This window comes from Sapajus apella, unplaced genomic scaffold, assembly GCF_009761245.1.
Source record: "Sapajus apella isolate SASKATOON/1434 unplaced genomic scaffold, GSC_monkey_1.0 scaffold20, whole genome shotgun sequence".
In the NCBI taxonomy this organism is placed as follows: Eukaryota; Metazoa; Chordata; class Mammalia; order Primates; family Cebidae; genus Sapajus; species Sapajus apella.
Window position 1 is genome coordinate 11,220,599 of NW_022436960.1, and position 23,312 is coordinate 11,243,910.

The 23,312-nt window shown below is 41.1% G+C and overlaps 1 protein-coding gene across 4 annotated transcripts in view; it reads left to right on the forward strand.

Moving 5' to 3' along the window:
- Nucleotides 1–22,992, forward strand: part of ATXN3 (ataxin 3) — a 40,723-nt gene extending 17,731 nt beyond the window's left edge. For 3 of the 4 annotated variants that reach the window (XM_032287608.1, XM_032287610.1, XM_032287609.1), the window contains 5 exons: nt 4,176–4,308; nt 4,976–5,142; nt 6,313–6,409; nt 15,722–15,846; nt 22,001–22,992. In XM_032287608.1, the coding sequence (XP_032143499.1) occupies nt 4,176–4,308; nt 4,976–5,142; nt 6,313–6,409; nt 15,722–15,846; nt 22,001–22,095 (617 nt within the window). In that variant the 3' untranslated portion in view covers nt 22,096–22,992. Of the gene's footprint in view, nt 1–4,175; nt 4,309–4,975; nt 5,143–6,312; nt 6,410–15,721; nt 15,847–22,000 lie in introns of those variants that run through there. The other variant, XM_032287611.1, reaches the window with a different exon arrangement.
- Nucleotides 22,993–23,312: the final 320 nt, after the last annotated feature.

Below are 23,312 nucleotides of genomic sequence, written 5' to 3' on the forward strand. Positions count from 1 at the left end.
AACCATGTTTTGTCTGGTTTTTTATTCCAACCATTCTTTAAACCCTACCATGGGGCCCAAGCATCTTCCTTATATGCATTCTTTTTCTTATATTGCTTGTTTTCTATAATCCATCATTATAATCACTCCATTGCATTCTTCAACTTCTTTCCCCTTCCCTCTCTGCATCATACTTAAATAACAAAAATCTCAACCCTGGTTAACACCAAATCTTGACCTTGTTCATTCCTGTACCAGAGTAGCTGGACATGGCTAAAAAATAACATAAAACATGATGATTGGTTTTACTTTTTTCTTAAATGATTTATCCATCTATTCATCCATCCATCCATCTGTTGAAGAGACTGAGCCACTCTCTGAAGCCCAGGCTGGAGTGTAGCGGCATAATCAAAGCTCATTGCAGCCTCAAACTCCTGGGCTCAAGTGATCCTCTTGCCTCAGCCTCCTGAGTAGCTGGGACTACAGGCTTATGCTACCACACCTAGCAAAGGTTTTACTTCAAGTTTATTATAATCACAAAATTCAAATGAGTCCTTAGTGCTGCCTGATATTTCTACTATGTTTTCTTAGTAAATCCTCGTACCACCCTCCAAGATGTTTATAAAAAAACATGTACCACTTGCCAAGATGAGTAATTTCACAGCTTATGTCTTTAAACCTTTAACCACTTTCCTCTCCCTTATTTACAAACCTTGCTTATGGCCTTCTGTTATATTCTGCTGAGAATAGAGAAGCAATTAAAATTGTGTTATCTTTCTGTCAGCACATTTATCAATTTACTTTTATCTCCACTTGTGCTTTGAGCCTATTAAAATAGATGAGTGGTCCCCTACCTCTAGCCAAGACCAGCCCCTCACTGGTGGGCTGGATCCCAGCTCTTGTCACCTACTCAAGATGTTCCTGCTTTCATCTCTCCACTCTCTTATATAATCAGTTTCCCTCCTTTTTTTTTTTTTTTTGTAGTATTCCTAGAAGCAGAAAAAGAAGCGCTGTATCTCCATTGATTAAAAAGAAAAAGCCTCTCTTAATTCCATGAAACTCCAGCTGCTTCCCTGTTTTTATTTTTGCCTTAGAATTGTTTCTAGTGTGCCTTCTTTTTTTTCTTGAACTCCACCTCCCAGGTTCAAGCGAATCTCTCGCCTCAACCTCCTGAGTAGCTGGGATTACAGGCGTGCGCCACCACGCCTGACTAATTTTTTTTATTTTTAGTAGATACAGGGTTTCACCATATTGGCCAGGTTGGTCTAGAATTCGTGGCCTTAAGTGATCCACCTGCCTCAGCCTTGCAGAGTGCTGGGATTATAGTCATGGGCCACCGTGCTCCACTACCTTTTAACAATGGTATTTAGAGATCACAATCTGAGTGCTGGCAGCTTATTGCTACTAGGTTTCTTATGATGTTATTGTGAATTCACAGTTAGGAATATAGTGTTTTTAATTCTTTGATTTTAGATACTTGTATCTTTTTTCTATTTAAAACCGTGGTTCCTAACAATATCCCTTCTTTGAAACCCTGCATCTTTCAGATTCCTTTCATGGATCTTACTCTTTCCAATCTCTGACTATTGAAGTGACCTAGAATTTAAGTCTTGTACAACTTGATTATGTGCCACTGCATTCCTTTAAATATCATCTCTAATTAAGATCTACGTGTCAGTAATTACTAAATTTTTATCTTCAGTTTTGGTATCTACCCTGAACACCTAGCTTTGACTAACTGCTAGCTTTGGCATCTCCACTTGGAAGTCCAAAAAGCATTTCAAATTGAACATATCTACAAAAGACTTTTTTTTCTCTCTCTATCCATGCTATCCATCAGGTTTTCCATTTCCATATGGGTGACTCTTCTTGTACTCTGGTTCCTACATATTATACTGATAGAGCAGCTCAGAATGCTTCTTAAACAGCGTAATATGAGGGAGGGAGGGGGGAAAAAAAGAAACAGAAACAGTATAATGCCTGTTATGTCCCACCCTCACTCTTTGTCCTTCACTGGTTTCCCAGCATACTTAGAATACTATCTGAAGTCTTAGGCTGGGCATGGTGGCTCATGCCTATAATCCCAACACTTTGGGAGGCTGAGGGGGCAGATCACTTGAGGTCAGGAGTTCGAGACCAGCCTGGCCAGCATCGTGAAACCCTGTCTCTTCCAAAAAATACAAAAACTAGCCAGCGTGGTGGTGCACACCAGTAGTCCCGGCTACTCAGGAGGCTAAGACAGGAGACTCACTTGAACCTGGGAGGCAGAGGTTACAGTGAGCCAAGATCACACCACTGCATTCCAGCCTGGGCAACAGAATGAGACTTTCTCTCTCAAAAAAAAAAAAAAAAAAAAAGAAAGAAAAAAAAGAACACCAGCCTGGCTAACATGGTGAAACTCTGTCTCTCCTAAAAATACAAACATTAGCCAGGCGTAGTGGCAGGCACCTGTAATCCCAGCTACTTGAGAGGCTGAGGCAGGAGAATCGCTTGAACCTGGAAAGCAGAGGTTGCAGTGAGCTGAGATTGCGCCACTGCACGGGCGATAGAGCGAGACTCCATCTCAAATTAAAATATATATATGATAGGAAAACTTAAATCAATTAGACTGCTTTAGATATACCCCTCTCTTAGTGTAGCATCTAGCTTGGGAAACCCTGGATTTCTGGAATCGTATTTATACACTAGTTACACTAGACTAATGTAATTCTTTTGGGATGCAAACCACACATTTGACACCTTAATTAGCTTTTTGGTATTTGGCTTCCCAGCTCCTATTTTCAGTTACAAGGGGTATACATGTGTGGGTCAGGGTGGGGTAGCTCTTTCCACAGATGATTCGTTTTAGCCATGTTACTAGCTATTGCACACATTATCTGACTGTGTCCTCACAACAGCCCTGTGAGTAAGTGTATTAGGGTTCTCTAGAGGGATAGAACTGATAAGTAGATATATATGAAGGGGAATGTATTAGGAATATTGATTCACATGATCATAAGGTGAAGTCCCACAATAGGCTGTCTGCAAGCCGAGGAGCCAGGAAGCCAGTCCAAGTCCCAAAACCTCAACAGTAGGAAGCCGACAGTGCAGACTTCAATCCATGGCCAAAGGCCCAAGAACCCCTGGCATGTCACTGGTGTAAGTCCAAGAGTCCAAAAGATGAAGCATTTGGAGTCTGATGTTTGAGAGCAGGAAGCATCCAGCACAGGAGAAAGATGAAGGCTCAGCAAGTCTAGTCCTTCCATGCTACTCTTTCTGCCTGCTTTATCGTAGCCGAGCTGGCAGCTGATGAGATGGTGATCACCCAGATCAAGGGTGGGTCTGCCTCTCCTAGTTCACTGACTCAAATGTTAATATCCTTTGGCAACACCCTCACAGACAAACCCAGGAACAATAATTTGTATCCTTCAATCCAATCAAGTTGGTACGCAATATCAACCATCTAAGGAAGGTAGCAGTATCATATATTTAAGAGGAGAAACCAATAGTAATGGGTAAAGTAAACCAAGACAAATGCAACTAGGAGGTGGGAGAACTGGGATCAGATGCAGGCAGTCTGATTCTAAATCCCTTGCTCTTACCCATTCCTTTATTATCTCTCTGATACCAGTTAGTGCATAGCCTTATGTAGTTCTGACAGTCACTTGATAAGATGGCTGTTCCAGCTGCACAGTGGAGAAAGTGAGGCTCAGAGACTTTAGGTAACTTATCCTAGATGACTTTACTAGTGAGTATGAGAATCATTATTTGAATCAAGATCTTTCTGAATCCTCAGCTTCCATTTTTTTTTTTTTTTTTTTTGAGATGGAGTTTTGCTCTTGTTGCCCAGGCTGGAGTACAATGGCGTGATCTCAGCTCACTGCAACCTCCGCCTCCTAGGTTCAAGCAATTCTCTTGCCTCAGCCTCCCAAGTAACTGGGATTACAGGCATGCGCCACCATACCCAGCTAATTTTGTATTTTCAGTAGAGACAGGGTTTCGCCATGTTAGTCAGGCTGGTCTCAAACTCCTGACCTAAGGCTATCCACCCGTGTTGGCCTCCCAAAGTGCTGGGATTACAGGCACAAGCCACTGCTCCTGGCCCTCAGCTTGCATTTCTTTTTGCAGTATACTGTGCTGCCTCTTCACCAGCCTTTTGCATCCATTTTGAATCTTTTTCTAGCTGTTTAGGTTGACTTTTGCCCTTTTTTTTTTAGGTTATTCTATATTTGTTGTTAAGGGTGATCTGCCAGATTGTGAAGCTGACCAACTTCTGCAGATGATTAGGGTCCAACAGATGCATCGACCAAAACTTATTGGAGAAGAATTAGCACAACTAAAAGAGCAAAGGTAAAAATAAAGCCTGCAGTATGGAATATGTGATAGTATTTCATTATAAGAACTAAATTTTCATGCTTACATTGAATATGTGGTTCTTGTATTGTTGGTGACTATTTTAGACCCTATATTTTAGCAAAGTTTATTAGTTCAAACTTGAATCAACTCTTTTAAATACTTAAATATATTAACTTAGCCAGGTATGGTGTATTCCTAGCACTTTAGGAGGCCAAGGCGGGCTGACTGCTTCAAACCAGGAGTTTGAGTCCAGCCTGGCAATGTGGCAAAACCTCATCTCTACAAATAGCACAAAAATTAGCCAGATGTAGTGGTGTATGTATGCCTGTAATCCCAGCTACTTGGGAGTCTAAGGTGAAATGATCACTTCAGCCTGGGGAGATCAAGGCTACAGTGAGCCATAATCATACCACTGCACTTCAGCCTGGGCAAGAGAGTCAGACCCTGTCTCAAAAAAAAAAAAAAAAAAAAAGGGAAAGAAACAGAAAAAAAACACTTAGTTGGATTCAAATTACAACACAATCATTATATTAATAGAGTTTATTTTCCAGAAAACATTTTAAATTTTGACTTACATAAAAGCTTTACATTACAAATGCCTTTGTGTTCTGTCTAAAATAGAAGACTGGTTGCAGTTAATACCAGTGCTTTTGTTCTTTAGAGTCCATAAAACAGACCTGGAACGAGTGTTAGAAGCAAATGATGGCTCAGGAATGTTAGATGAAGATGAGGAGGATTTGCAGAGGGCTCTGGCACTAAGCCGCCAAGAAATTGACATGGAAGATGAGGAAGCAGATCTCCGCAGGGCTATTCAGCTAAGTATGCAAGGTAAAGACATTCTGATGTGTGCTTTATTCATTGCTGAAGAATCAATTTCAATTATTCTTAGGATTCCTGGAAGTTAATGTACTCTTAGAAGTTTTTCGACAATTACTGCAGAAGCAATAGCTATATAGTGGGCTTTTCCTTTAGATTTCTTGTAATGGAAATCACTTTTTACAACCTATATTATATTAGGAGTAGTTACATTTTTACTTCTGGTTATTTTATTTGGTTTCAATCCTCTACTAACACAGTAGTAAACTGAGGTCAATCTTTGTGGGTATCAGTTGACCGTTACCCAAACTAGCTATTTCATGAATGTATGCCATTAGACACTATGGAAGGGCCTGGACAGGGAATTTAAACTGATTTTACAAAAATCCAACATTTATTGGCTATGTAATTTAAAGCTAAAACCCACTTTGGTGGACCCAGTTTTTTGGTGATATAAACCATCAATAGAGAAAAGCGAAGACATCTCCCCTAGACAATCTAGGCAAAGAAAAATGTTAAGGCATAGCTCAAAGTAGCTTAATTAAAAGTTTAAAGTGGGTTGTTTGTTTTATTTTTCTCTAACTCATATGTATTTGCTTCTACTTTCTAATGAAATTATGTATCAATTGATTTCCTTAGATATCTAAATAAAATTGAGATTCCATTAATAGGAAGATTATTTTTATTCTGAATGTTTCTTGCCTCTAGGCACGCCTCTGAGTACTCCATATGGTTTGCAATCCCATTTTTGACTAATAGAACCCTGCTGGATTGGCAGGGACAGAAACCAGCTTTTCGAGACTGAGTCTCACTGTTGCCCAGTCTGGAGTACAATGGCACAATCTTGGCTCACTGCAACCTCTGCCTCCCAGATTCAAGCGATTCTCCTGAGTAGCTGGGACTACAGGTGCCTGCCATTATGCCTAGCTAATTTTTTGTATTTTTAGTAGAGATAGAGTTTCAACCTGTTGGCCAGGCTGTTCTTGAACTCCTGACCTCAGGTGATCCACTGCCTTGGCCTCCCAAAGTGCTGGAATTACACATGTGAACCAGCACACCCAGCCAGAATAGAATATTCTTAAATGTTTTAAAAGCTTATTCAAATGAGTATAAACAAACATATTGTTACTTGAATTGGTAAATACAATGATCGGTTTTTGTTCTGTTGTGTTTTGTTTTCAGGTAGTTCCAGAAATATATCTCAAGATATTCCACAGACATCAGGTACAAATCTTACTTCAGAAGAGCTTCGGAAGAGACGAGAAGCCTACTTTGAAAAGTAAAGTAGTTGGTACAAATTAAAATAACGTGTTTAATGTTTGCTTTGGCTAATTTGTCTATTCATAAATGATTACTGCCTGAATCCTGTTTTGGTTTTTTCTCAGCTCAACACAGCCTCCACCTCCCGGGTTCAAGTGATTCTCCTGCCTCAGCCTCCCAAGTAGCTGGGATTACAGCATGCCTAGCTAATTTTGTATTTTTTTTTAGTAGAGTCAGGGTGTCTCCATGTTGGTAAGGCTAGTCTCAAACTCCTGACCTCAGGTGATCTGCCCGCCTCAGCCACCTAAAGTGCTGGGATTACAGGCATCAGTCACCATGCCTAGCCATTTGAATGTATTTTTTAAAACTTTACAGCTAATAATGTATGAAACAAACTGTAGTTTTAAAGAAAAACTTTGCCCCTATACTGGATAAATTACCTTAAATTGCTGGGCGTGGTGGCTTACACCTATAATCCTAGCACTTTGGGAGGCTGAGGTGGGTGGATCACCTGAGGTCAAAAGTTTGGGACCAGCCTGGCCAGCATGGTGAAACTCCATCTCTACTATAAATCTGAAAATTAGCCAGACGTGGTGGCACATGCCTGTAATCCCAGATATTTGGGAGGCTGAGGCAGGAGAAGCACTTGAACCCGAGGGGGTGGAAGTTGCAGTGAGCCGAAATTGCACCACTTCACACCAGCCTGGGCAAAAGAGCAAAATTCCATCTCAAAAAGAAAAAAGAAACCAAAAAAAAACAAAAACCTGAAGGTGAGTGAAGAAAACCTTGTAAAATTTCATTTATTAAAAGAAAAATTGAATTAGGACAAGGCAAGAAGAATGCCTCTTGATCCTTTGGATGTGCTTCTTGCTTACCTAATGAACCCTGCAAGATTCCTCTACCAGTCTATAAGAAGAACAGCTTGTGAGGTATGGGAGCACATTCCCAGATAGACGTGGTAGGTCATTTAGCTGCTCATGGATGCTTCAGGGGTCCTACAATCCTGTTACATCAGGGGGATGGATGCAAACCATAAATCTGGGTCAACTCCTAAAACCTTGCCTGTAGCCAGCCTTGTAAGGGCTTGCTAAATAGAATTCCACCGTATGAAAATCCCTTCTTTTCAAGTAACTAGCATTCAGACTTTTGTCTCCTGCCTTTTTTTTTTTTAAAGAAAAATAAAACTCCATGTTAAAGATTGCAAGATAAATAATCAGCTGGGAGCAGTGGCTTATGCCTGTAATCTCAGCACTTTGGAAGGCCAAGGTGGGCGGATCACAAGGTCAGCAGTGTGAGACCAGCCTGACCAACATGGCGAAACCCTGTCTCTACTAAAAATACCAAAAAACTTAGCTGGGCGTAGTAGCATGCACCTGTAATCCCAGCTACTTAAGAGGCTGAGGCAGGAGAATGGCTTGAACTCGGGAGGTGGAAGTTGCAGTGAGCTGGGATTGCACCCCACTGCACTCCAACCTGGGCAACAGAGCGAGACTCCATCTCAAAAAAAAAAAAAAAAAAGAAAAATCTTGCCTTAGAGTCGTCTCCTTCCCAGTGCCACTTCAGTATCACACTTCATTTTGCACAGGTGCTATATTTCCTGTGATACTGTGATAAGTCATCAGTGCATTAGGAGTTTAAATGTATATTATTGTATCATAGAGAGATGAGAGGGTATTTTTTTTCATTTTAAAATAAAATATTTTAAAAATCAGTCCCTCTGATCCTAGGTCAGAAAACAAAAGGCTCATAGCTGAATCTGAGCTACTATTTGTTGTATTTCATACATTCTAAGATGCACATACTTTCACATTTCAATGTCTCTGAAATTAAGCAGCATCTTACATTGTTATTGACTGTATTTTAGCAGCACCTAAAAATATTAGAGCATTTTACATTTGATGGTATAATGAAGAAAATATTTACCTTTTCTTCTGTTTTGTTTAAGTCACAGCTCAGAAGTAAATGAAGGAAAATTCTGATCAGCTGACATCTTCCTAATGTGAGATATTTCTAGTCTTTATTCAGCATAGATTAGTGGCTAATTATATGTTAAATTTCAAAGTAGTGCTTATTAGTGCTTTTTACTTTTAAGTTTCAAAAGTAACTTTTTTATTTTAATAAACTCCAAACTTATACAAAAGTAGAAAAACTAGTAAAATGAACTTGTGTTTATCTATCACCCAGATTTAACAAATACTAGCACATAGTCAATCTCCCTGTTTTTTTTTTTTTTGTTTTTGAGACAGTGTTTTGCTCTCTTGCCCAGGCTGGAGTGCAGTGGCGCAATCTCTGCTCACTGCAACCTCTGCCTCTTGGGTTCAAGTGATTCTCCCACTTTAGCCTCCCAAATAGCTGAGATTATAGGCACACACCACCATGCCTGGCTAATTCTTTTTTTTGTTTTGTTTTGACTTGGAGTCTAGCTCTGTCACCCAGGCTGGAGTGCAGTAGTGTGATCTCGGCTCACTAAAACCTCAGCCTCCCAAGTAGCTGGGACTACAGGTGCATGCCACCATGCCCGGCTAATTATTTGTATTTTTATTAGAGACAGGGTTTCACCATGTTAGCCAGGATGGTCTCGATCTCCTGACCATGTTCCACCTGCCTTGGCCTCCTGAAGTGCTGGGATTACAGGAGTGAGCCACCACGCTTGGCCTAATTCGTATATTTTTAGTAGCACCAGGGTTTCACCATGTTTCCTAGGCTGGTCTCGAACTCCTGACCTCAAGTGATCCACTGCCTCGGCCTCCCAAAGTGTTGGGCCACTGCACCTGGCCCAGTCTCGTTTCTTAATACTCCCATCTTCCTTCTTTCCATTGACCCACCTACAAGTTTGGATTATCGTGTAACAAATCTCAATTATATCATTTGTCTGTAACCATTTTAATGTGTCTCTAAAATATATGAGCTTTTTTTTTTAACATAGCTAAATGCTGTTGTCATAAAATAGTAATCATGATAATGATTAATTGTAATTCTGTATCATCAATTATCTAGTTAATGTAAAAAATAAATCTACTTAATTAGAAAAACTAACATTCTCAAAAATTTATTTTAAGAAATATCAAAATTAAAAGAAAGCATACATGGCTAGTTGTAATGGCTCATGCCTCTAATCCCAGCACTTTGGGAAGCTAAGGCAGGCAAATTACTTGAGGCCATGAGTTCAAGACCAGCTTGCCCAACATGGCGAAAGCCTATCTCTACTAAAAATACAAAAAAATTAACAGCTGGGCGTGGTGGCACACGCCTGTAATTCCAGCTACTTTGGAGGCTGAGATAGGAGAATTGCTTGAACCCAGAGGTGGAGGTTGCAGTGAGCCATGATTGCACCACTGCACTCTATCCTGGGTGGCAGAACAAGACTCTGTCTCAAAAAAAAGAAAGAAAAAGAAGGCATACTCGCACCTCCTTCAGTAACTAATGTTAGTGTTTTGGCACATTCTCTTTCTGTGACACATAGACACTTGCCTTGTAAGGATTGTACCCATTTCCCATGACAGTAAATAGTCTTTGTAGCAGGCTGCATGATATTTCATAAAATGAATGGATGTGGCATAATTTATATATGAGCTTTTTGAATTCTGCTGTTACAATATTACAATGAACAATTCTTATATTGCCTCTATGCCTTAAATCTTTCATCATTTCTTCTAATTTTTCTGAGGATGTCAGATTATTGGGTTAAAGGATATGAACACTCTTAGGCCTTGGTACAGATTTCTAAATTGCTTTACAGAATAATTCCCATGTGATACTTCCGTCATGTTTATTTCAGACTTTTTTTTGCCAAACTATAATGGTCTAAAGACATACTTCACAAAGGCCGGGCGCGGTGGCTCAAGCCTGTAATCCCAGCACTTTGGGAGGCCGAGGGGGGTGGATCACGAGGTCAAGAGATCAAGACCATCCTGTTCAACATGGTGAAACCCCGTCTCTACTAAAACTACAAAAAATTAGCTGGGCATGGTGGCGCGTGCCTGTAGTCCCAGCTACACGGGAGGCTGAGGCAGGAGAATTGCTTGAACCCAGGAGGCGGAGGTTGTGGTGAGCCGAGATCGCGCCATTGCACTCCAGCCTGGGTAAGAAGAGCGAAACTCCGTCTCCAAAAAAAAAAAAAAGAAAAAAATCGCCCTATTACAGACTCACAGTTTATGAGTCATTAAATAATATTTTCAGGCCAGGCATGGTGGCTCACACCTGTAATCGCAGCACTTTGGTAGGCTGAGGTGGGCGGATCACCTGAGGTTGGGAGTTCAAGACCAGCCTGACCAACATGGAGGAACCCTGTCTTACTAAAAATACAAAATTAGCTGAGCGTGGTGGCACATGCCTGTAATCCCAGCTACTTGGGAGGCTGAGGCAGGAGAATCGCTTGAACCCGGGAGGCTGAGGTTGCGTGAGCCAAGATTGCGCCATTGCACTCTAGCCTGAGCAACAAGCAAGACTCCATCTCAAAATAATAATAATATTTTCAAGCCATGACATTTTTTCCAGCAGTAATCTCTAAATCTGTTCTACCATCATAAAACCCCAACAGAACTCTACTACATCAGCTATGTTACTATAAAACCTGCATTAACTCATACATTATGAGCATGAAATTAAGCAATATGTGTGAAACTATTTTATAAACTGTGAAATATTCCATAGATACATGTTGGCAGTTATTAATATCTTCTCTAGATGTGGCTTTGAAATGGATGCAGATTCTTTCTGTTACAAAAAACATAGTTACAAATGTTTTATAACGAGAGGAAACAAATATCTTCATGGGCATCGATTGCTATGAGTTTTTGATTGCCTAATACTGAAGCCACCTCTTCAGTGATATTCCATGGTTTATCAAACAATGTTGAGAAACAGAAACTACTGGGGATGTTTTAAGGAGAAAAGTACTTAATATAGAAATTAGGAATTTACATAATCTTAAGATGAAGGTGCAGCTCTTAGCCGGGCATCTAGAGAAACCAACTTGTAGGAAGAGCTGTAACCACTGTCCCAACCGGGACAATGGGTAATGAGGATATCACATTTAAGAACACACTGCTATAGTGATGATCCTGGGATTAGAAAGCTGCTACCACAATTGCCTAGACATGGAACATGAAGTCTGGCCCCCACTGCAACAGCAGTGAAGCACAATTTTAGGACTGGCATCTCCATGACGTTGCTTGCCACCAGACAACCACCAAGTAGTAGGGAGATGACTAGGCCTCATTTCTGCCTTATTTATTTATTTATTTTGAGACAGAGTTTCACTCTTGTTGCCCAGGCTAGAGCACAATGGTGCAATCTCAGCTCACTGTAACCTCCGCCTCCCAAGTTCAAGCGCTTCTGTCTCAGCCTCCCATGTAGCTGGCATTACAGACATGCGCCACCCCATTCAGCTAATTTTGTATTTTTAGTAGAGACAGGGTTTCTCCATGTTGGTCAGGCTGGTCTCGAACTCCTGACTTGAGGGGATCTGCCTGCCTCAGCCTCCTAAAGTTCTGGGATTATAGGCGTGAGCCACCGCACCTGGCCTTATTTAGTTATTTATTATTGAGACAGTGTCTTGTCTGTCACCCAGGCTGGAGTGCAGTGGTGTGATCTTGACTCATTGCAACCTCTGCCCCCCAGCCTAAAGCAATTCTCCTGCCTCAGCCTCCCAAGAAGCTGGGATTACAGGCACTGACCGCAGTGCCAGCTAATTTTTATATTTTTAGTAGAGATGGGGTTTTGCCATGTTGGCCAGGCTGGTCTTGAACTCCTGACCTCTGGTGATCCTTCTGCCTCAGCCTCCCAAAGTGATGGGATTACAGGTGTAAGCCAGTGCCCCCAACCCATTACTGCCTTTTAAAGCTCATGTGAGCACTTAATTTGTAACCAGAATCCTACTTGTAAAAGAATCTAAGACATGTAGGTTTTAGCATTGTAACCTCTATAATGCTGAGAGCACAGTGGGGTGGATGCTGAGTGCCTCTTGGACATGTTCCATCTCAGTGTCTTCACAGCTGGAAAGTGTCAACATTGTTTCAAGATCAGTAATTGGTTTACTTCTCATTTTACATAAACTAAAAGTAGAATAAAGGCTATCCCTCTAAAGTTGCTAGATCACCTGTCCCTCCCTTGCATTCTCACCTACCTTCTTGAGTGGAGGGGAAGAGGGCATGGGCAGGAATGCTCCATAACTCAGTCTGTCTTGTGCCATGTCACAGCATCAGGATATGCTAATGGAAGGACACAGCCCTTGTGTGCTTCATTACCCGTGCACACTAAAGTCTTACACTTACACACAGGTCTGTATTCTGGCTCAGACCAACAGGGAGAAATTGCAGTTTTCGTTGGTTGAACTTTCTTTACTCTTCACAGTTTTAAAACACAAAATTAAGAGGAACTCTAGAAACAGGTGTGCCATTCTCTTAATTGTTGCAGGTAGTTTAAAAATTCTGGCTTCTTTTCAAATTCTTATGTACCTTTTTTTTTTTTTTTTAAACCTATGGCTTCTCATTCAGATTGTCAGCTGTTTGTGACTTTTGGTTTTTGGTTTTCTGTATTTGTATTTATGTATATGAAATACAGATGGAGGCCGGGCACAGTGGCTCATGCCTGTAAGCACTTTGGGAGGCCAAAGCAGGTGAATTATCTGAGGTCAGGAGTTTAAGACCAGTCTGACCAACATGGTAAAACCCCATGTCTACTAAAAATACAAAAATTAGCCAGGCATGGTGGCACATGCCTGTAATCCCAGCTACTCAGGAGGCAGAGGCAGGAGAATCACTTGAACCTGGGAGGTGGAGGTTGCAGTGAGTTGAGATCATGCTACTTTGAGGTGAAACTCTGCCTCAAAAAAAAAAAAAAAAAAAAGAATATAGATTGAGTATCCCTTCTCCAAAATGCTTGAGACCAGAAGTATTTTAGATTTGGGTTTCTTTTTTAGGATTTGTGAATATTTGGACTATGCTTACCAGTTAAGCATTCCAAATCCAAAAATCTCAAATCTCAAATGCTACACCGAGTACCTCCTTTGAGTGTCTTGTTGGTGCCCAAAAAGTTTCTGATTTTGGAGCATTTGGATTTCAGATTTGGGATGCTTGACCTGTAATTTCAGATTTATATAAAAGCAGAAATAGTACACAGAGCTCCTTATATCTTTCACCCATAATCTCCAATAGTTGGCCTTTCTGAACCATTTGGGAATAATTTGCAGATATGACTTTCCATTGTGTCTCAGTTGTTCAGTGTATATTTTCTAAGTACAAAGATATATATTGATACATATTTGCATCATAACCATCATCTTTAAACATTTTAAAAATGGGGATTTGTGGCCAGGAGTGGTGGCTCACACCAGTAATCCCAGTACTTTGGGAGGCCAGGGTGGGCAGATCACAAGGTCAGGAGATTGAGACCATCCTGGCCAACATGGTAAAACCCCGTCTCTACTAAAATACAAAAAAAAAAATTGGCCGGCATGGTGTCGCACACCTGTAGTCCCAGCTACTCAGGAGGCTGAGGCAGGGGAATCACTTGAATCTGGGCAGCAGAGGATGCCATGAGCGGAGGTCGTGCCACTGCACTACAGCCTGGGCGACAGAGCAAGACTCCATCTAAAAAAAAAAAAAAACAGAAATGGGGATTTGTATTACATTGTTTTTCTTTTTGAAAAAATTACAGAGGAACTTAATGCAATAGCTATTACTTAATATCTGACAATGTAGTAGCAGTTTTCATTTCTTTCATTTATCAAGTGTTCAGTGAATGCTTACTATGCTTACTGTGTAACAGCACAGTTATCAGCCCTGGGGGAAATCGATGAATGAGATAAGATTTGTGCTCTCTCTGGGCACAGTGGCTAACGCCTATAATCCTAGCACTTTGCAAGGCCAAGGCCGGCCGATCACCTGAGGTCAGGAGTTTGAGACCAGCCTGACCAACATGGAGAAACCCCGACTCTACTAAAAATACAAAATTAGCTGACTGTGGTAGCACATGCCTGTAATCTCAGCTACTTGGGAGGCTGAAGCAGGAGAATTGCTTGAACCCAGGGGGCAGAGGTTGCAGCGAGCCAAGATTGTGCCATTGCACTCTGGCCTGGGTAACAAGAAGAAGACTCTGTCTCAAAAAAAAAAAAATTGCCCTCTCCCGAGCTTACACGCCATAAAGGGAAATAAACAGAACACCAGATGATGATAAGTTTATGCTGAGAATTAAAATGAAATGATGAGGTAGTGGGAATGTCAGGTGGCTACTTTTGGTGGGGTGGTTAGGAAAGGCATCTCTGGGGAGCTTTTTAAACTCAGACCTGAATGAAAAGAATGAGCCAGTTACAGAAACATTATGTTAACTCATATGGTAGTTCAAGATGCTTTATCTGCTCAAATGTATTATTTTCGGTGACTTTCAACAATAATAAGGGTCTGTAAACCAACACTCATTCACATAAGAATAGCCACCAGTGAATCTTTTTGTATGATAGGTTTTTTGTTTCTTTTTTGAAACGGAGCCTTGCTCTGTCGCCCAGGTTGAAGTGCAGTGGTGCAATCTTGGCTCACCACAACCTCTCCTCCCCGGTTCAAATGATTGTCCGCCTCTGTCTCCTGAGGAGCTGGGATTACAGGTGCTCACCACCATGCTCACCTAATTTTTGTATTTTTAGTAGAGATGATGTTTCACCATGTTGTCCAGGCTGGTGTCAAACTCCTGACCTCAAGCAATCCACCTGCCTCAGTCTCCTAAACTATTGGGATTACAGGTGTGAGCCACCGTGCCCAGCCATGATAACTTATTTTATGGTGAAAATACCTATCTCTTAATTTGTCTGATGAATTTAAATTTTATGTCTGGGATTCCTAGGATCAGCGCTTCTATATTTTAAAGTAATATATATCAGACTAACTGCTCTTGCATTCTTTTCATGCCAGTGACTACTTTGATTTGTGGAACAATGTATTTTCCACATGAATAGTTTTTCTCATGGTGTTTATTCTTTAGTTTAGTTTTGTTTTTTGTTTTTTGATTTTTTTGTTTTGAGATGGAGTTTCACTCTGTCTCTCAGGCTGGATTGCGGCGCGATCTTGGCTCATTTGCGCCTCCAGGGCTCAGGCGATTCTCCTGCCTCAGCCTCCCAAGTAGCTGGGAGGACAGGCATCTACCACCACACCCGGCTAATTTTTGTGTTTTTAGTAGAGACGGGGTTTCACCATGTTGACTAGGCTGCTCCCCATCTCCTGACCTTGTGATCTGCCCACCTTGGCCTCCCAAAGTGCAGGGATTACAGGCGTGAGCCACTGTGCCTGGCCTGTTAAGTTTTGTTTTTTAAATGTACATTCACTTTTGAACGTTTCAGACAGCAACAGCAGCAGCAGCAACAACAGCAGCAGCAGCAGCAGCAGCAGGGGGACCCATCAGGACAGAGTTCACATCCATGTGAAAGGCCAGCCACCAGTTCAGGAGCTCTTGGGAGTGATCTAGGTAAGGCCTGCTCACCGTTCATCATGTTCGTTACCTTCACGCTTTATCTGACCATAGGCTTCCTGTGATTTTTGCTTTATATTATTCTTTTTCCCCTCTTTAATCATATTAAGACTCTGAAATAAATTTGTAATCTACTAAACTTCCCTAGATTAAGGAGTAGTTACTATAAAAAAAAAAATCCAGATGTGGTGGCTCCCACCTGTAATCCCAGCACTTTGGGAAACTAAGGCAGGCGGAATGCTAGAACATTTAATGAACACTTCAACATAATATCAACTTCACGGTGATTTGTACAGTCTCCAAAAATTCCTTAGAAATCGTAAATACTAGTAGGTGAAAAAGAAATACATTCTACCACCTGGAAAATGAAAAATACTTGAGTTTAATCTAAATATACTCAACCATATTCACAATGGGATGTGCAGAGTTAGTTTCCAGGTCTTGGTTTAAATATGTCTTAAACTTTGGCGAGTTAGTAATAGAAGTTGAGTGAAAAGGTAACTGTATCTGACAAAGAAATTGTAAGCAGAATATATAAAGAACTCTTAAAACTGAACAATAAGAAAACCACTCAATAAAAGGATGAAGGATTTGAAAAGATATTTCACCAAATAAGATACAGGGATGACAAATAAGCACATGAAAAGACTCTCAGCATCACTAGTCAGTGGGAAATGCTCAGTAAAACCACAGTGAGATACCACGGCACCCCTGTAAGTGTGGCTTAATGAAGGAATAAAACTGACAATACCAAGTATTGTCAAGGATCCAAGCTGCTGGGACTCATACACTGTTAATGGGAATGTAAAAGTGTACAGCTTTGGAAAACAGTTTGGCATTTTTTTATAAACTTAAATGTCTGCTTAACCATGTGATCCAGCAATCCCAATCATGCATATATAACCAAGAGAAAAGAAAACTTAGGTTCACATAAAAATTTACACCAAATGCTTATAGCTGGTCAGGTGTGGTGGTGCACACCTGTAATCCCAGCACTTTGGGGAGGCCTTTGCAGGTGGATCATCTGAGGTCAGGAGTTCGAGACCCACCTGGCCAACATGGTGAAACCCCATCTCTACTAAAAATATAAAAATGTGCTAGGTGTGGTGGCAGACACCTGTAATCCCAGCTACTCAGGAGGCTGAGGCAGGAGAATCACTTGAACCCAGGAGGCAGAGGTTCCAGTGAGCCAAGATTACACCATTGCACTCTAGCCTGGGCAACAAGAGTAAAACTCAGTCTTCAAAAAAAAAAAAAAATGCTTATAGCAGCTTTATTCATAATTGCCAAAAATTACAAACTGCCTAAATGTAGACCTTCATTTGGTTAATAAATGCACAAACTGTGGTATATCCAAACAATTAAATACTAAACAGGATGAACTGGTACTTTTTCCTATTCCTCCTCTTATGTACAGCCAAAACAACTGAACATTTGTATAAAACAAGCTGAATGTCAAAGGCACAGAGAAGACAGATTGGCTGGGGACCTTAGAACCAGAGAAGCAGCGTGGTGGGGAGTAGCCTGGATTTTCTTTTTGCCTCATTTATCCTGGACTTGGTGCTGGAGAAGACCAAGAGAAAACCCCCTGAAAAGCCTGCTCTCTAGCCAAAAGAGGCAGCCTAACAAGACAAACACTTTTAGATAACAAGCACTCTAATTAAATACCACAGAATAAACTGGCCCCTTCACCCCTGTCAGGAAAGGCCGAGTGAGAGCCAAGATATGTACCCCAACCTGGAAGTCATGAGGTACACTTCTCCCCTTCCCCAGCCAAGGTGGTGTCAGAGAAGGCTGAGTGGGGAGCTGGGGTTTTCATTGTTTCTGGAAGGTGATAGCACTTCTAACCCACAGTGTTAGTGGTCACAGGAAGCCTGAACTTCTACCCAATAATACGTAGGCACCTCTCTGGCTCCTATGTGGGTGATATCAGAAAAGAGGCCTAGTAGAGAATCCAGACTGTTGCTGATACCCAACAATAGCAGGCACACCTCCACAATATCCGTGGAGGCCACAGGGGGATCAGTAACAAGGCACTCTTCTCCCTCCCAGTCAGTTATAGATCAGCAGAGGACTAGGGGGCTACAATTCCCATGTGTGTTTAGCAATACTCCCCATGAACACCATTCCTTGTCATCACAGGCCTTGAAGAAACCTAGACTTCCACCTCCCTCTGGCTGTGGCAAGGTGGCACTCGCTTTTCCCTGCTGGCAGTGCTGTGTCAGAGGAGGCTTGCCAAATTGGAAGATGAAAATGAGATTCACAGTCTCATAACATAATGCTCCAAATTTTCAAGATTCAATTGAAAATCACTAAGCCAGGGTGCAATAGCTCACACGTGTAATCCCAGCACTTTGGGAGGCCAAGGTGTGTGGATCACTTGAGGTCAGGAGTTTGACTAGCCTGGCCAACATGGTGAAACCTCATCTCTACTAAAAATACAAAAATCAGCCAGGTGTGGTGCTCTGTGCCTGTAATCCCAGCTACTGGGAAGGCTGAGGCAGGAGAGTCACTGGAACCTGGGAGGTGGAGGTTGCAGCCAGCCAAGATTGCGCTGCTGTACTCAAGCCTGGGCAACAGAGCAAGACTCCATCTCACAAAAAGAAAATCACTTATGAACCAGAAAAATCTCAACTTGAATGAGAAAAGACAGTTAGTAGACACACCTAGATGGCACTGATGTTACAACTACCTGCTAAGCGTTTTTTAAGTAGCCATCATAAAAATGCTTCAGTGAGCAATTACAGTGAGCACACTTTAAAAAATGAAAAAATAGAATGCCTTAGCAAAGAAATAGAAGATACAAAGAAGACCCCATGACATTTTAGAATTGGAAAATAGTAGTAATCGAAATTTTCGGAGTTTTTAAGTCCTCTCTCAGTGGAATGGAGAGGACAGAGGAAAGAATCAGTGAGCTTGAAGACAGAAAAACAGAAATTACCTATTCTGAGCAACAGAGAGAAAATAGACTAGAAAATTTAATAGATCCTTAGAGACCTATGGTGCTTTAACAAAAGATTTAAATTTGTGTCATGGAGTCCCAGAAGGAGATGAGAAAGAGGGTGTGGCTGAAAAAGTACTGGAGGAAGAAGTCATGGCTGAAAGTTTCCCAAATTTGGCACAAGTCAGAAACGTACAGATTGAAAAAGCTCAGTGAAGCTCAAATACGATAAACCCAAAGAAATTCACATAGACGCATGATAGTCAGATTTCTGAATACTGAAGATAAAGAATGAAGATCTTGAAATTACCAAGAAATGACCTTACCTACAGCAATTTAAATGACAGCCAGATTTCCCATCAGAGATCATAAAGGCCAGAAGGAAGAGGTAAATACAACATTTTTTCTAGTGCTGAAAGGAAAAAACTCTAGGCCAGGCGCAGTGGCTCACGCCTATAATCCCAGCACTTTGGGAGGCCAAGGTGTGCAGATCACCTGAGGTCAGGAGTTCGAGACCAGCCTGGCCAACAATGAAACCCCGTCTCTACTAAAAATACAAAAATTAGCTGGGTGTGGTGGTGTGTGCCTGTAATCCCAGCTACTTGGGAGGCTGAGGCAGGAGAATTGCTTGAGCCTAGGAGTCGAAGGTTCCACAGTGAGTTGAGATTGCGGCACTGCACTCCAGCCTAGGTGGCTGAGCAAGACTCCATCTCAAAAAAAAAAAAAAAAGAAAAAATTAGCCGGACGTGGTGGTGGGCGCCTAATAGTCCCAGCTACTTGGGAGGCTGAGGCAAGGGAATCGCTTGAAGCCGGGAGGCGGAGGTTGCAGTGAGCCAAGATCATGCCGCTACACTGCAGCCTGGGTGACAGAGCAAGACTCTGTCTCAACAAAAAAAAGAAACCCAAGGAAAAAACTCTAAACCCAGATTTATATATCCAGTGAAATATCCTTCAGGAGTGAAGGGGAAATTAACAATTTGTCTCCAGTAGACCTACCCTAAAAGAATGGCTAAAGGAATTTCTCTAAAAAGAGAAGTGATAAAAGAAGAAATTTGGGAACATCAGGAAGGAAGAAAGAACAATAAAAAGAGTAAAATTGGGGTAAACACAATAGGTTTTCCCCTCCTTTTGAATTTTCTAAATTGTGTGATGGTTGAAGCAAGAATTAATAGCACTGATTTGGTTTTCAGTATATATACAGGAAATATTTAAGGCAATTATATTACAAATGAAGGGGAGGGTCAAGGAATATAAAGGGAGGTAAGCTTTCTGTATTTCATTTGAACTGATGCAGCCACTTTGGAAAATAATTTGACTATTTGTTTAAAAACTGAACATAACCCTGACCATATGAGATAGCATGTGTACTCCTGGGCATTTATCCTAGAAAAACAATAAATTTTTTTTTTTTTCCGAGACGGAGTTTCGCTCTCGTTACCCAGGCTGGAGTGCAATGGCACGATCTCGGCTCACCGCAACCTCCGCCTCCTGGGTTCAGGCAATTCTCCTGCCTCAGCCTCCTGAGTAGCTGGGATTACAGGCACGCACCACCATGCCCAGCTAATTTTTTTTTTTGTATTTTTAGTAGAGACGGGGTTTCACCATGTCAACCAGGACGGTCTCAATCTCTTGACCTCATGATCCACCCGCCTCGGCCTCCCAAAGTGCTGGGATTACAGGCTTGAGCCACCGCGCCTGGCAACAATAAATTTTTTAATTTTTTTTTTTATTATTACACTCCCTAAGTGCTGTAATATTAGTACTTAGGGAGGGAGGCCAAGGCAGGCAGATTTCTTGAGCCCAGGAGTTCAAGACCAGCCTAGGCAAAATTTCTATTTTTGGCTGGGCACAGTGGTTCATGCCTGTAATACCAGCAGTTAGGGAGGCCAAGGTAGGTAGAATGCTTGAGCCCAGGAGTTCAAGACCAGCCTGGGCAATACTGCATACTCAAAAAAGAAAAAAAAAATTAGAAAAGTATTTTAAATGTTCTTAATTGCTGAATGCCTCTTTGGCTAATATTTGGAAGAGCATTATTTAGTCCTACAACTGACGCATTGTTCCACTGACACAATTGCCCAGGCTGGTCTCAAACTCCTGGGCTTGAGCAGTCTGCCTGCCCCGGCCTCCCTAAGTGCTGGTATTATAGACGTGAGCCACTGTGCCCAGCCAAAAATAGAAATTTATATTATCACAAAAACATATATACAAATGTTTATAGCAGCCTTATTGGTCATAATAAAAAACTGGAAACAACCAACATGTCCTCTGTGAAACAAGCTGTAGTACATCCATAGCATGGAGTACTCTACTCTCAGGATGAAAGGGAAACCAGCTGTTGGCACATGCAGCACCATGGCTGGATCTCAGGGACATTATGCTGAGTGCAAAAAAGCCTCAAAGGCTCTTATACTGTATGATTCCATTTGTTCAACATTCTGAAAATGACAGATGTATAGAGATAAAGAACACCTATTAGTGGTTGCCACCAGTTAGAGAAAGTGGGTGAAAGAGGTAGATGTGAATATAAATCGATAGGAGGGAGATCTTTGTGGTATTATAACACTTCTGTGTCTTGATTGTGGTGGTCGTGGTGGTTACATGAATACACATTGTGATAAAATGCCATGTACAACCACATGCAACATGTGCCAATGTCAATATCTGGGTTTTAGTTTGATCTTTAGTTACAAAAGATGTAACTATTGGGTGAAATTGGGCAAAAGGGTACACGAAACCTGTCTGAAACATTTTTGCAAATTCCTTTGAATTGACAATTATTTCAAAGTAGAAAGTTGAGTTTTTGTAAATACATGAATTGTTGATATACACAACAAATCTCAAATGCATTAGCTAAGTGAAAGAAGCCATATGCAAAAGGCTCCATACCTTTTAGCTCCATACCATGCTGATGCCTTTTATATGGCAGGCAGGAAAAGATAAGACTGTTGGACAGAGAATATGTACTGGTGGCTATCTGGGATTAGGAATTGGGAATTGACCACAAAGGGGCAGCATGAGGGAATTTTCTGGGGCAATGGAATGGTTGTGTATCTTGATGGTGCATTTGTCAAAATTTATACAACTATAAAAGCAAAATTTGCTTTATATGAATTAAACAAAAAGAAGAAACGTGTGATCAAATAGAAATACATTTTCTAAGAGCTTACCCTTTGATGACTTTCCAGAAATGTGTGTTTTGTTTCCCAACAGATGATGCCATGAGTGAAGAAGATATGCTTCAGGCAGCTGTGACCATGTCTTTAGAAACTGTCAGAAATGATTTGAAAACAGAAGGAAAAAAATAATATCTTTTAAAAACAATTTAGATATTCATACTTTGCAACATTATCCTGTGTGATTACAGCATAGGGTCCATTTTGGTATGTGTCAAAAAGATGAGGAAATGAGACTTTTCGTGGTTTGCAAACAAAATGATGGGAAAGTGGAACAATGCGTCAGTTGTAGGACTAAATAATGATCTTCCAAATATTAGCCAAAGAGGCATTCAGCAATTAAAGACATTTAAAATAGTTTTCTAAATGTTTCTTTTTCTTTTTTGAGTGTGCAATATCTAACATGTCTAAAATTAGGGCATTTTTTTTCTAGGATCTTTTTGTAGACCAGCTAATAAGCTCTTGCCTCAGGCTTTTTCCATATAGTTTGTTTTCTTTTTCTCTCTGGTAGATAATTTGGCTCACATCACCTAATAGTCACTTTCATTTCTCATTAACCAAATTAATCTTTCAGGAAAGTATCTCTAGTCTGTGTTGATCAAAGTAATGGTTCCAGAAGGATGAACGGTTCTCCCTTCAACTGTATATCATGTGCTCAAGTGTTTTCTTGTGGTGTTTTCTCTGATCACAACTTTCCTGCTACCTGGCTTTTATTATTTTCCCACAACTCTTGAAAGATGGTAATCTTTTCTGAGGTTTAGACATTTTGTTTGTTTGCTTTGTTTTTTTTTTTTTAATTTTTTATAGATACAGGGTTTCACCCTGTTGGTCAGGCTGGTCTTGAACTCCTAACCTGAGGCCATCTGCCTGCCTCGGGTTCCCAAAGTGCTGGGATTACAGGCATGAGCCACCACACCCAGCCAGGGGTTAGCGTTTTAAGCCCTATGTTGGGATCATTCTTTATGACTGGTGCATTCCTTAACTTTGAAAACAGCCCTGCACAAGAACTTGAGAATAAGTGAGCATTTTTTTAAATGTGTGAGCATGTGCTTTCCCAGATGCTTTATGAGTGTCTTCTCACTTGTGTCAAAACCCTACAGCTTTGTTGCCACCCCTTCTTCCTGTGCCTCATTATTTCTTTTCTTCTCCAATTGAGAAAACTAGGAGAAGCGTAGTATGCAGGCAGGTTTCCTTCTGTTAGAAGACTGAACGTGTGTACCCACCATGAATGTATGATACATGAAATTTGGCCTTCAATTTTAATAGCAGTTTTATTTTTTCTCCGATGACTGGAGCTTTCTGTTCTCTTTACAATTGAGTCATGGAATATAGGTGTCTGCTTCACATCT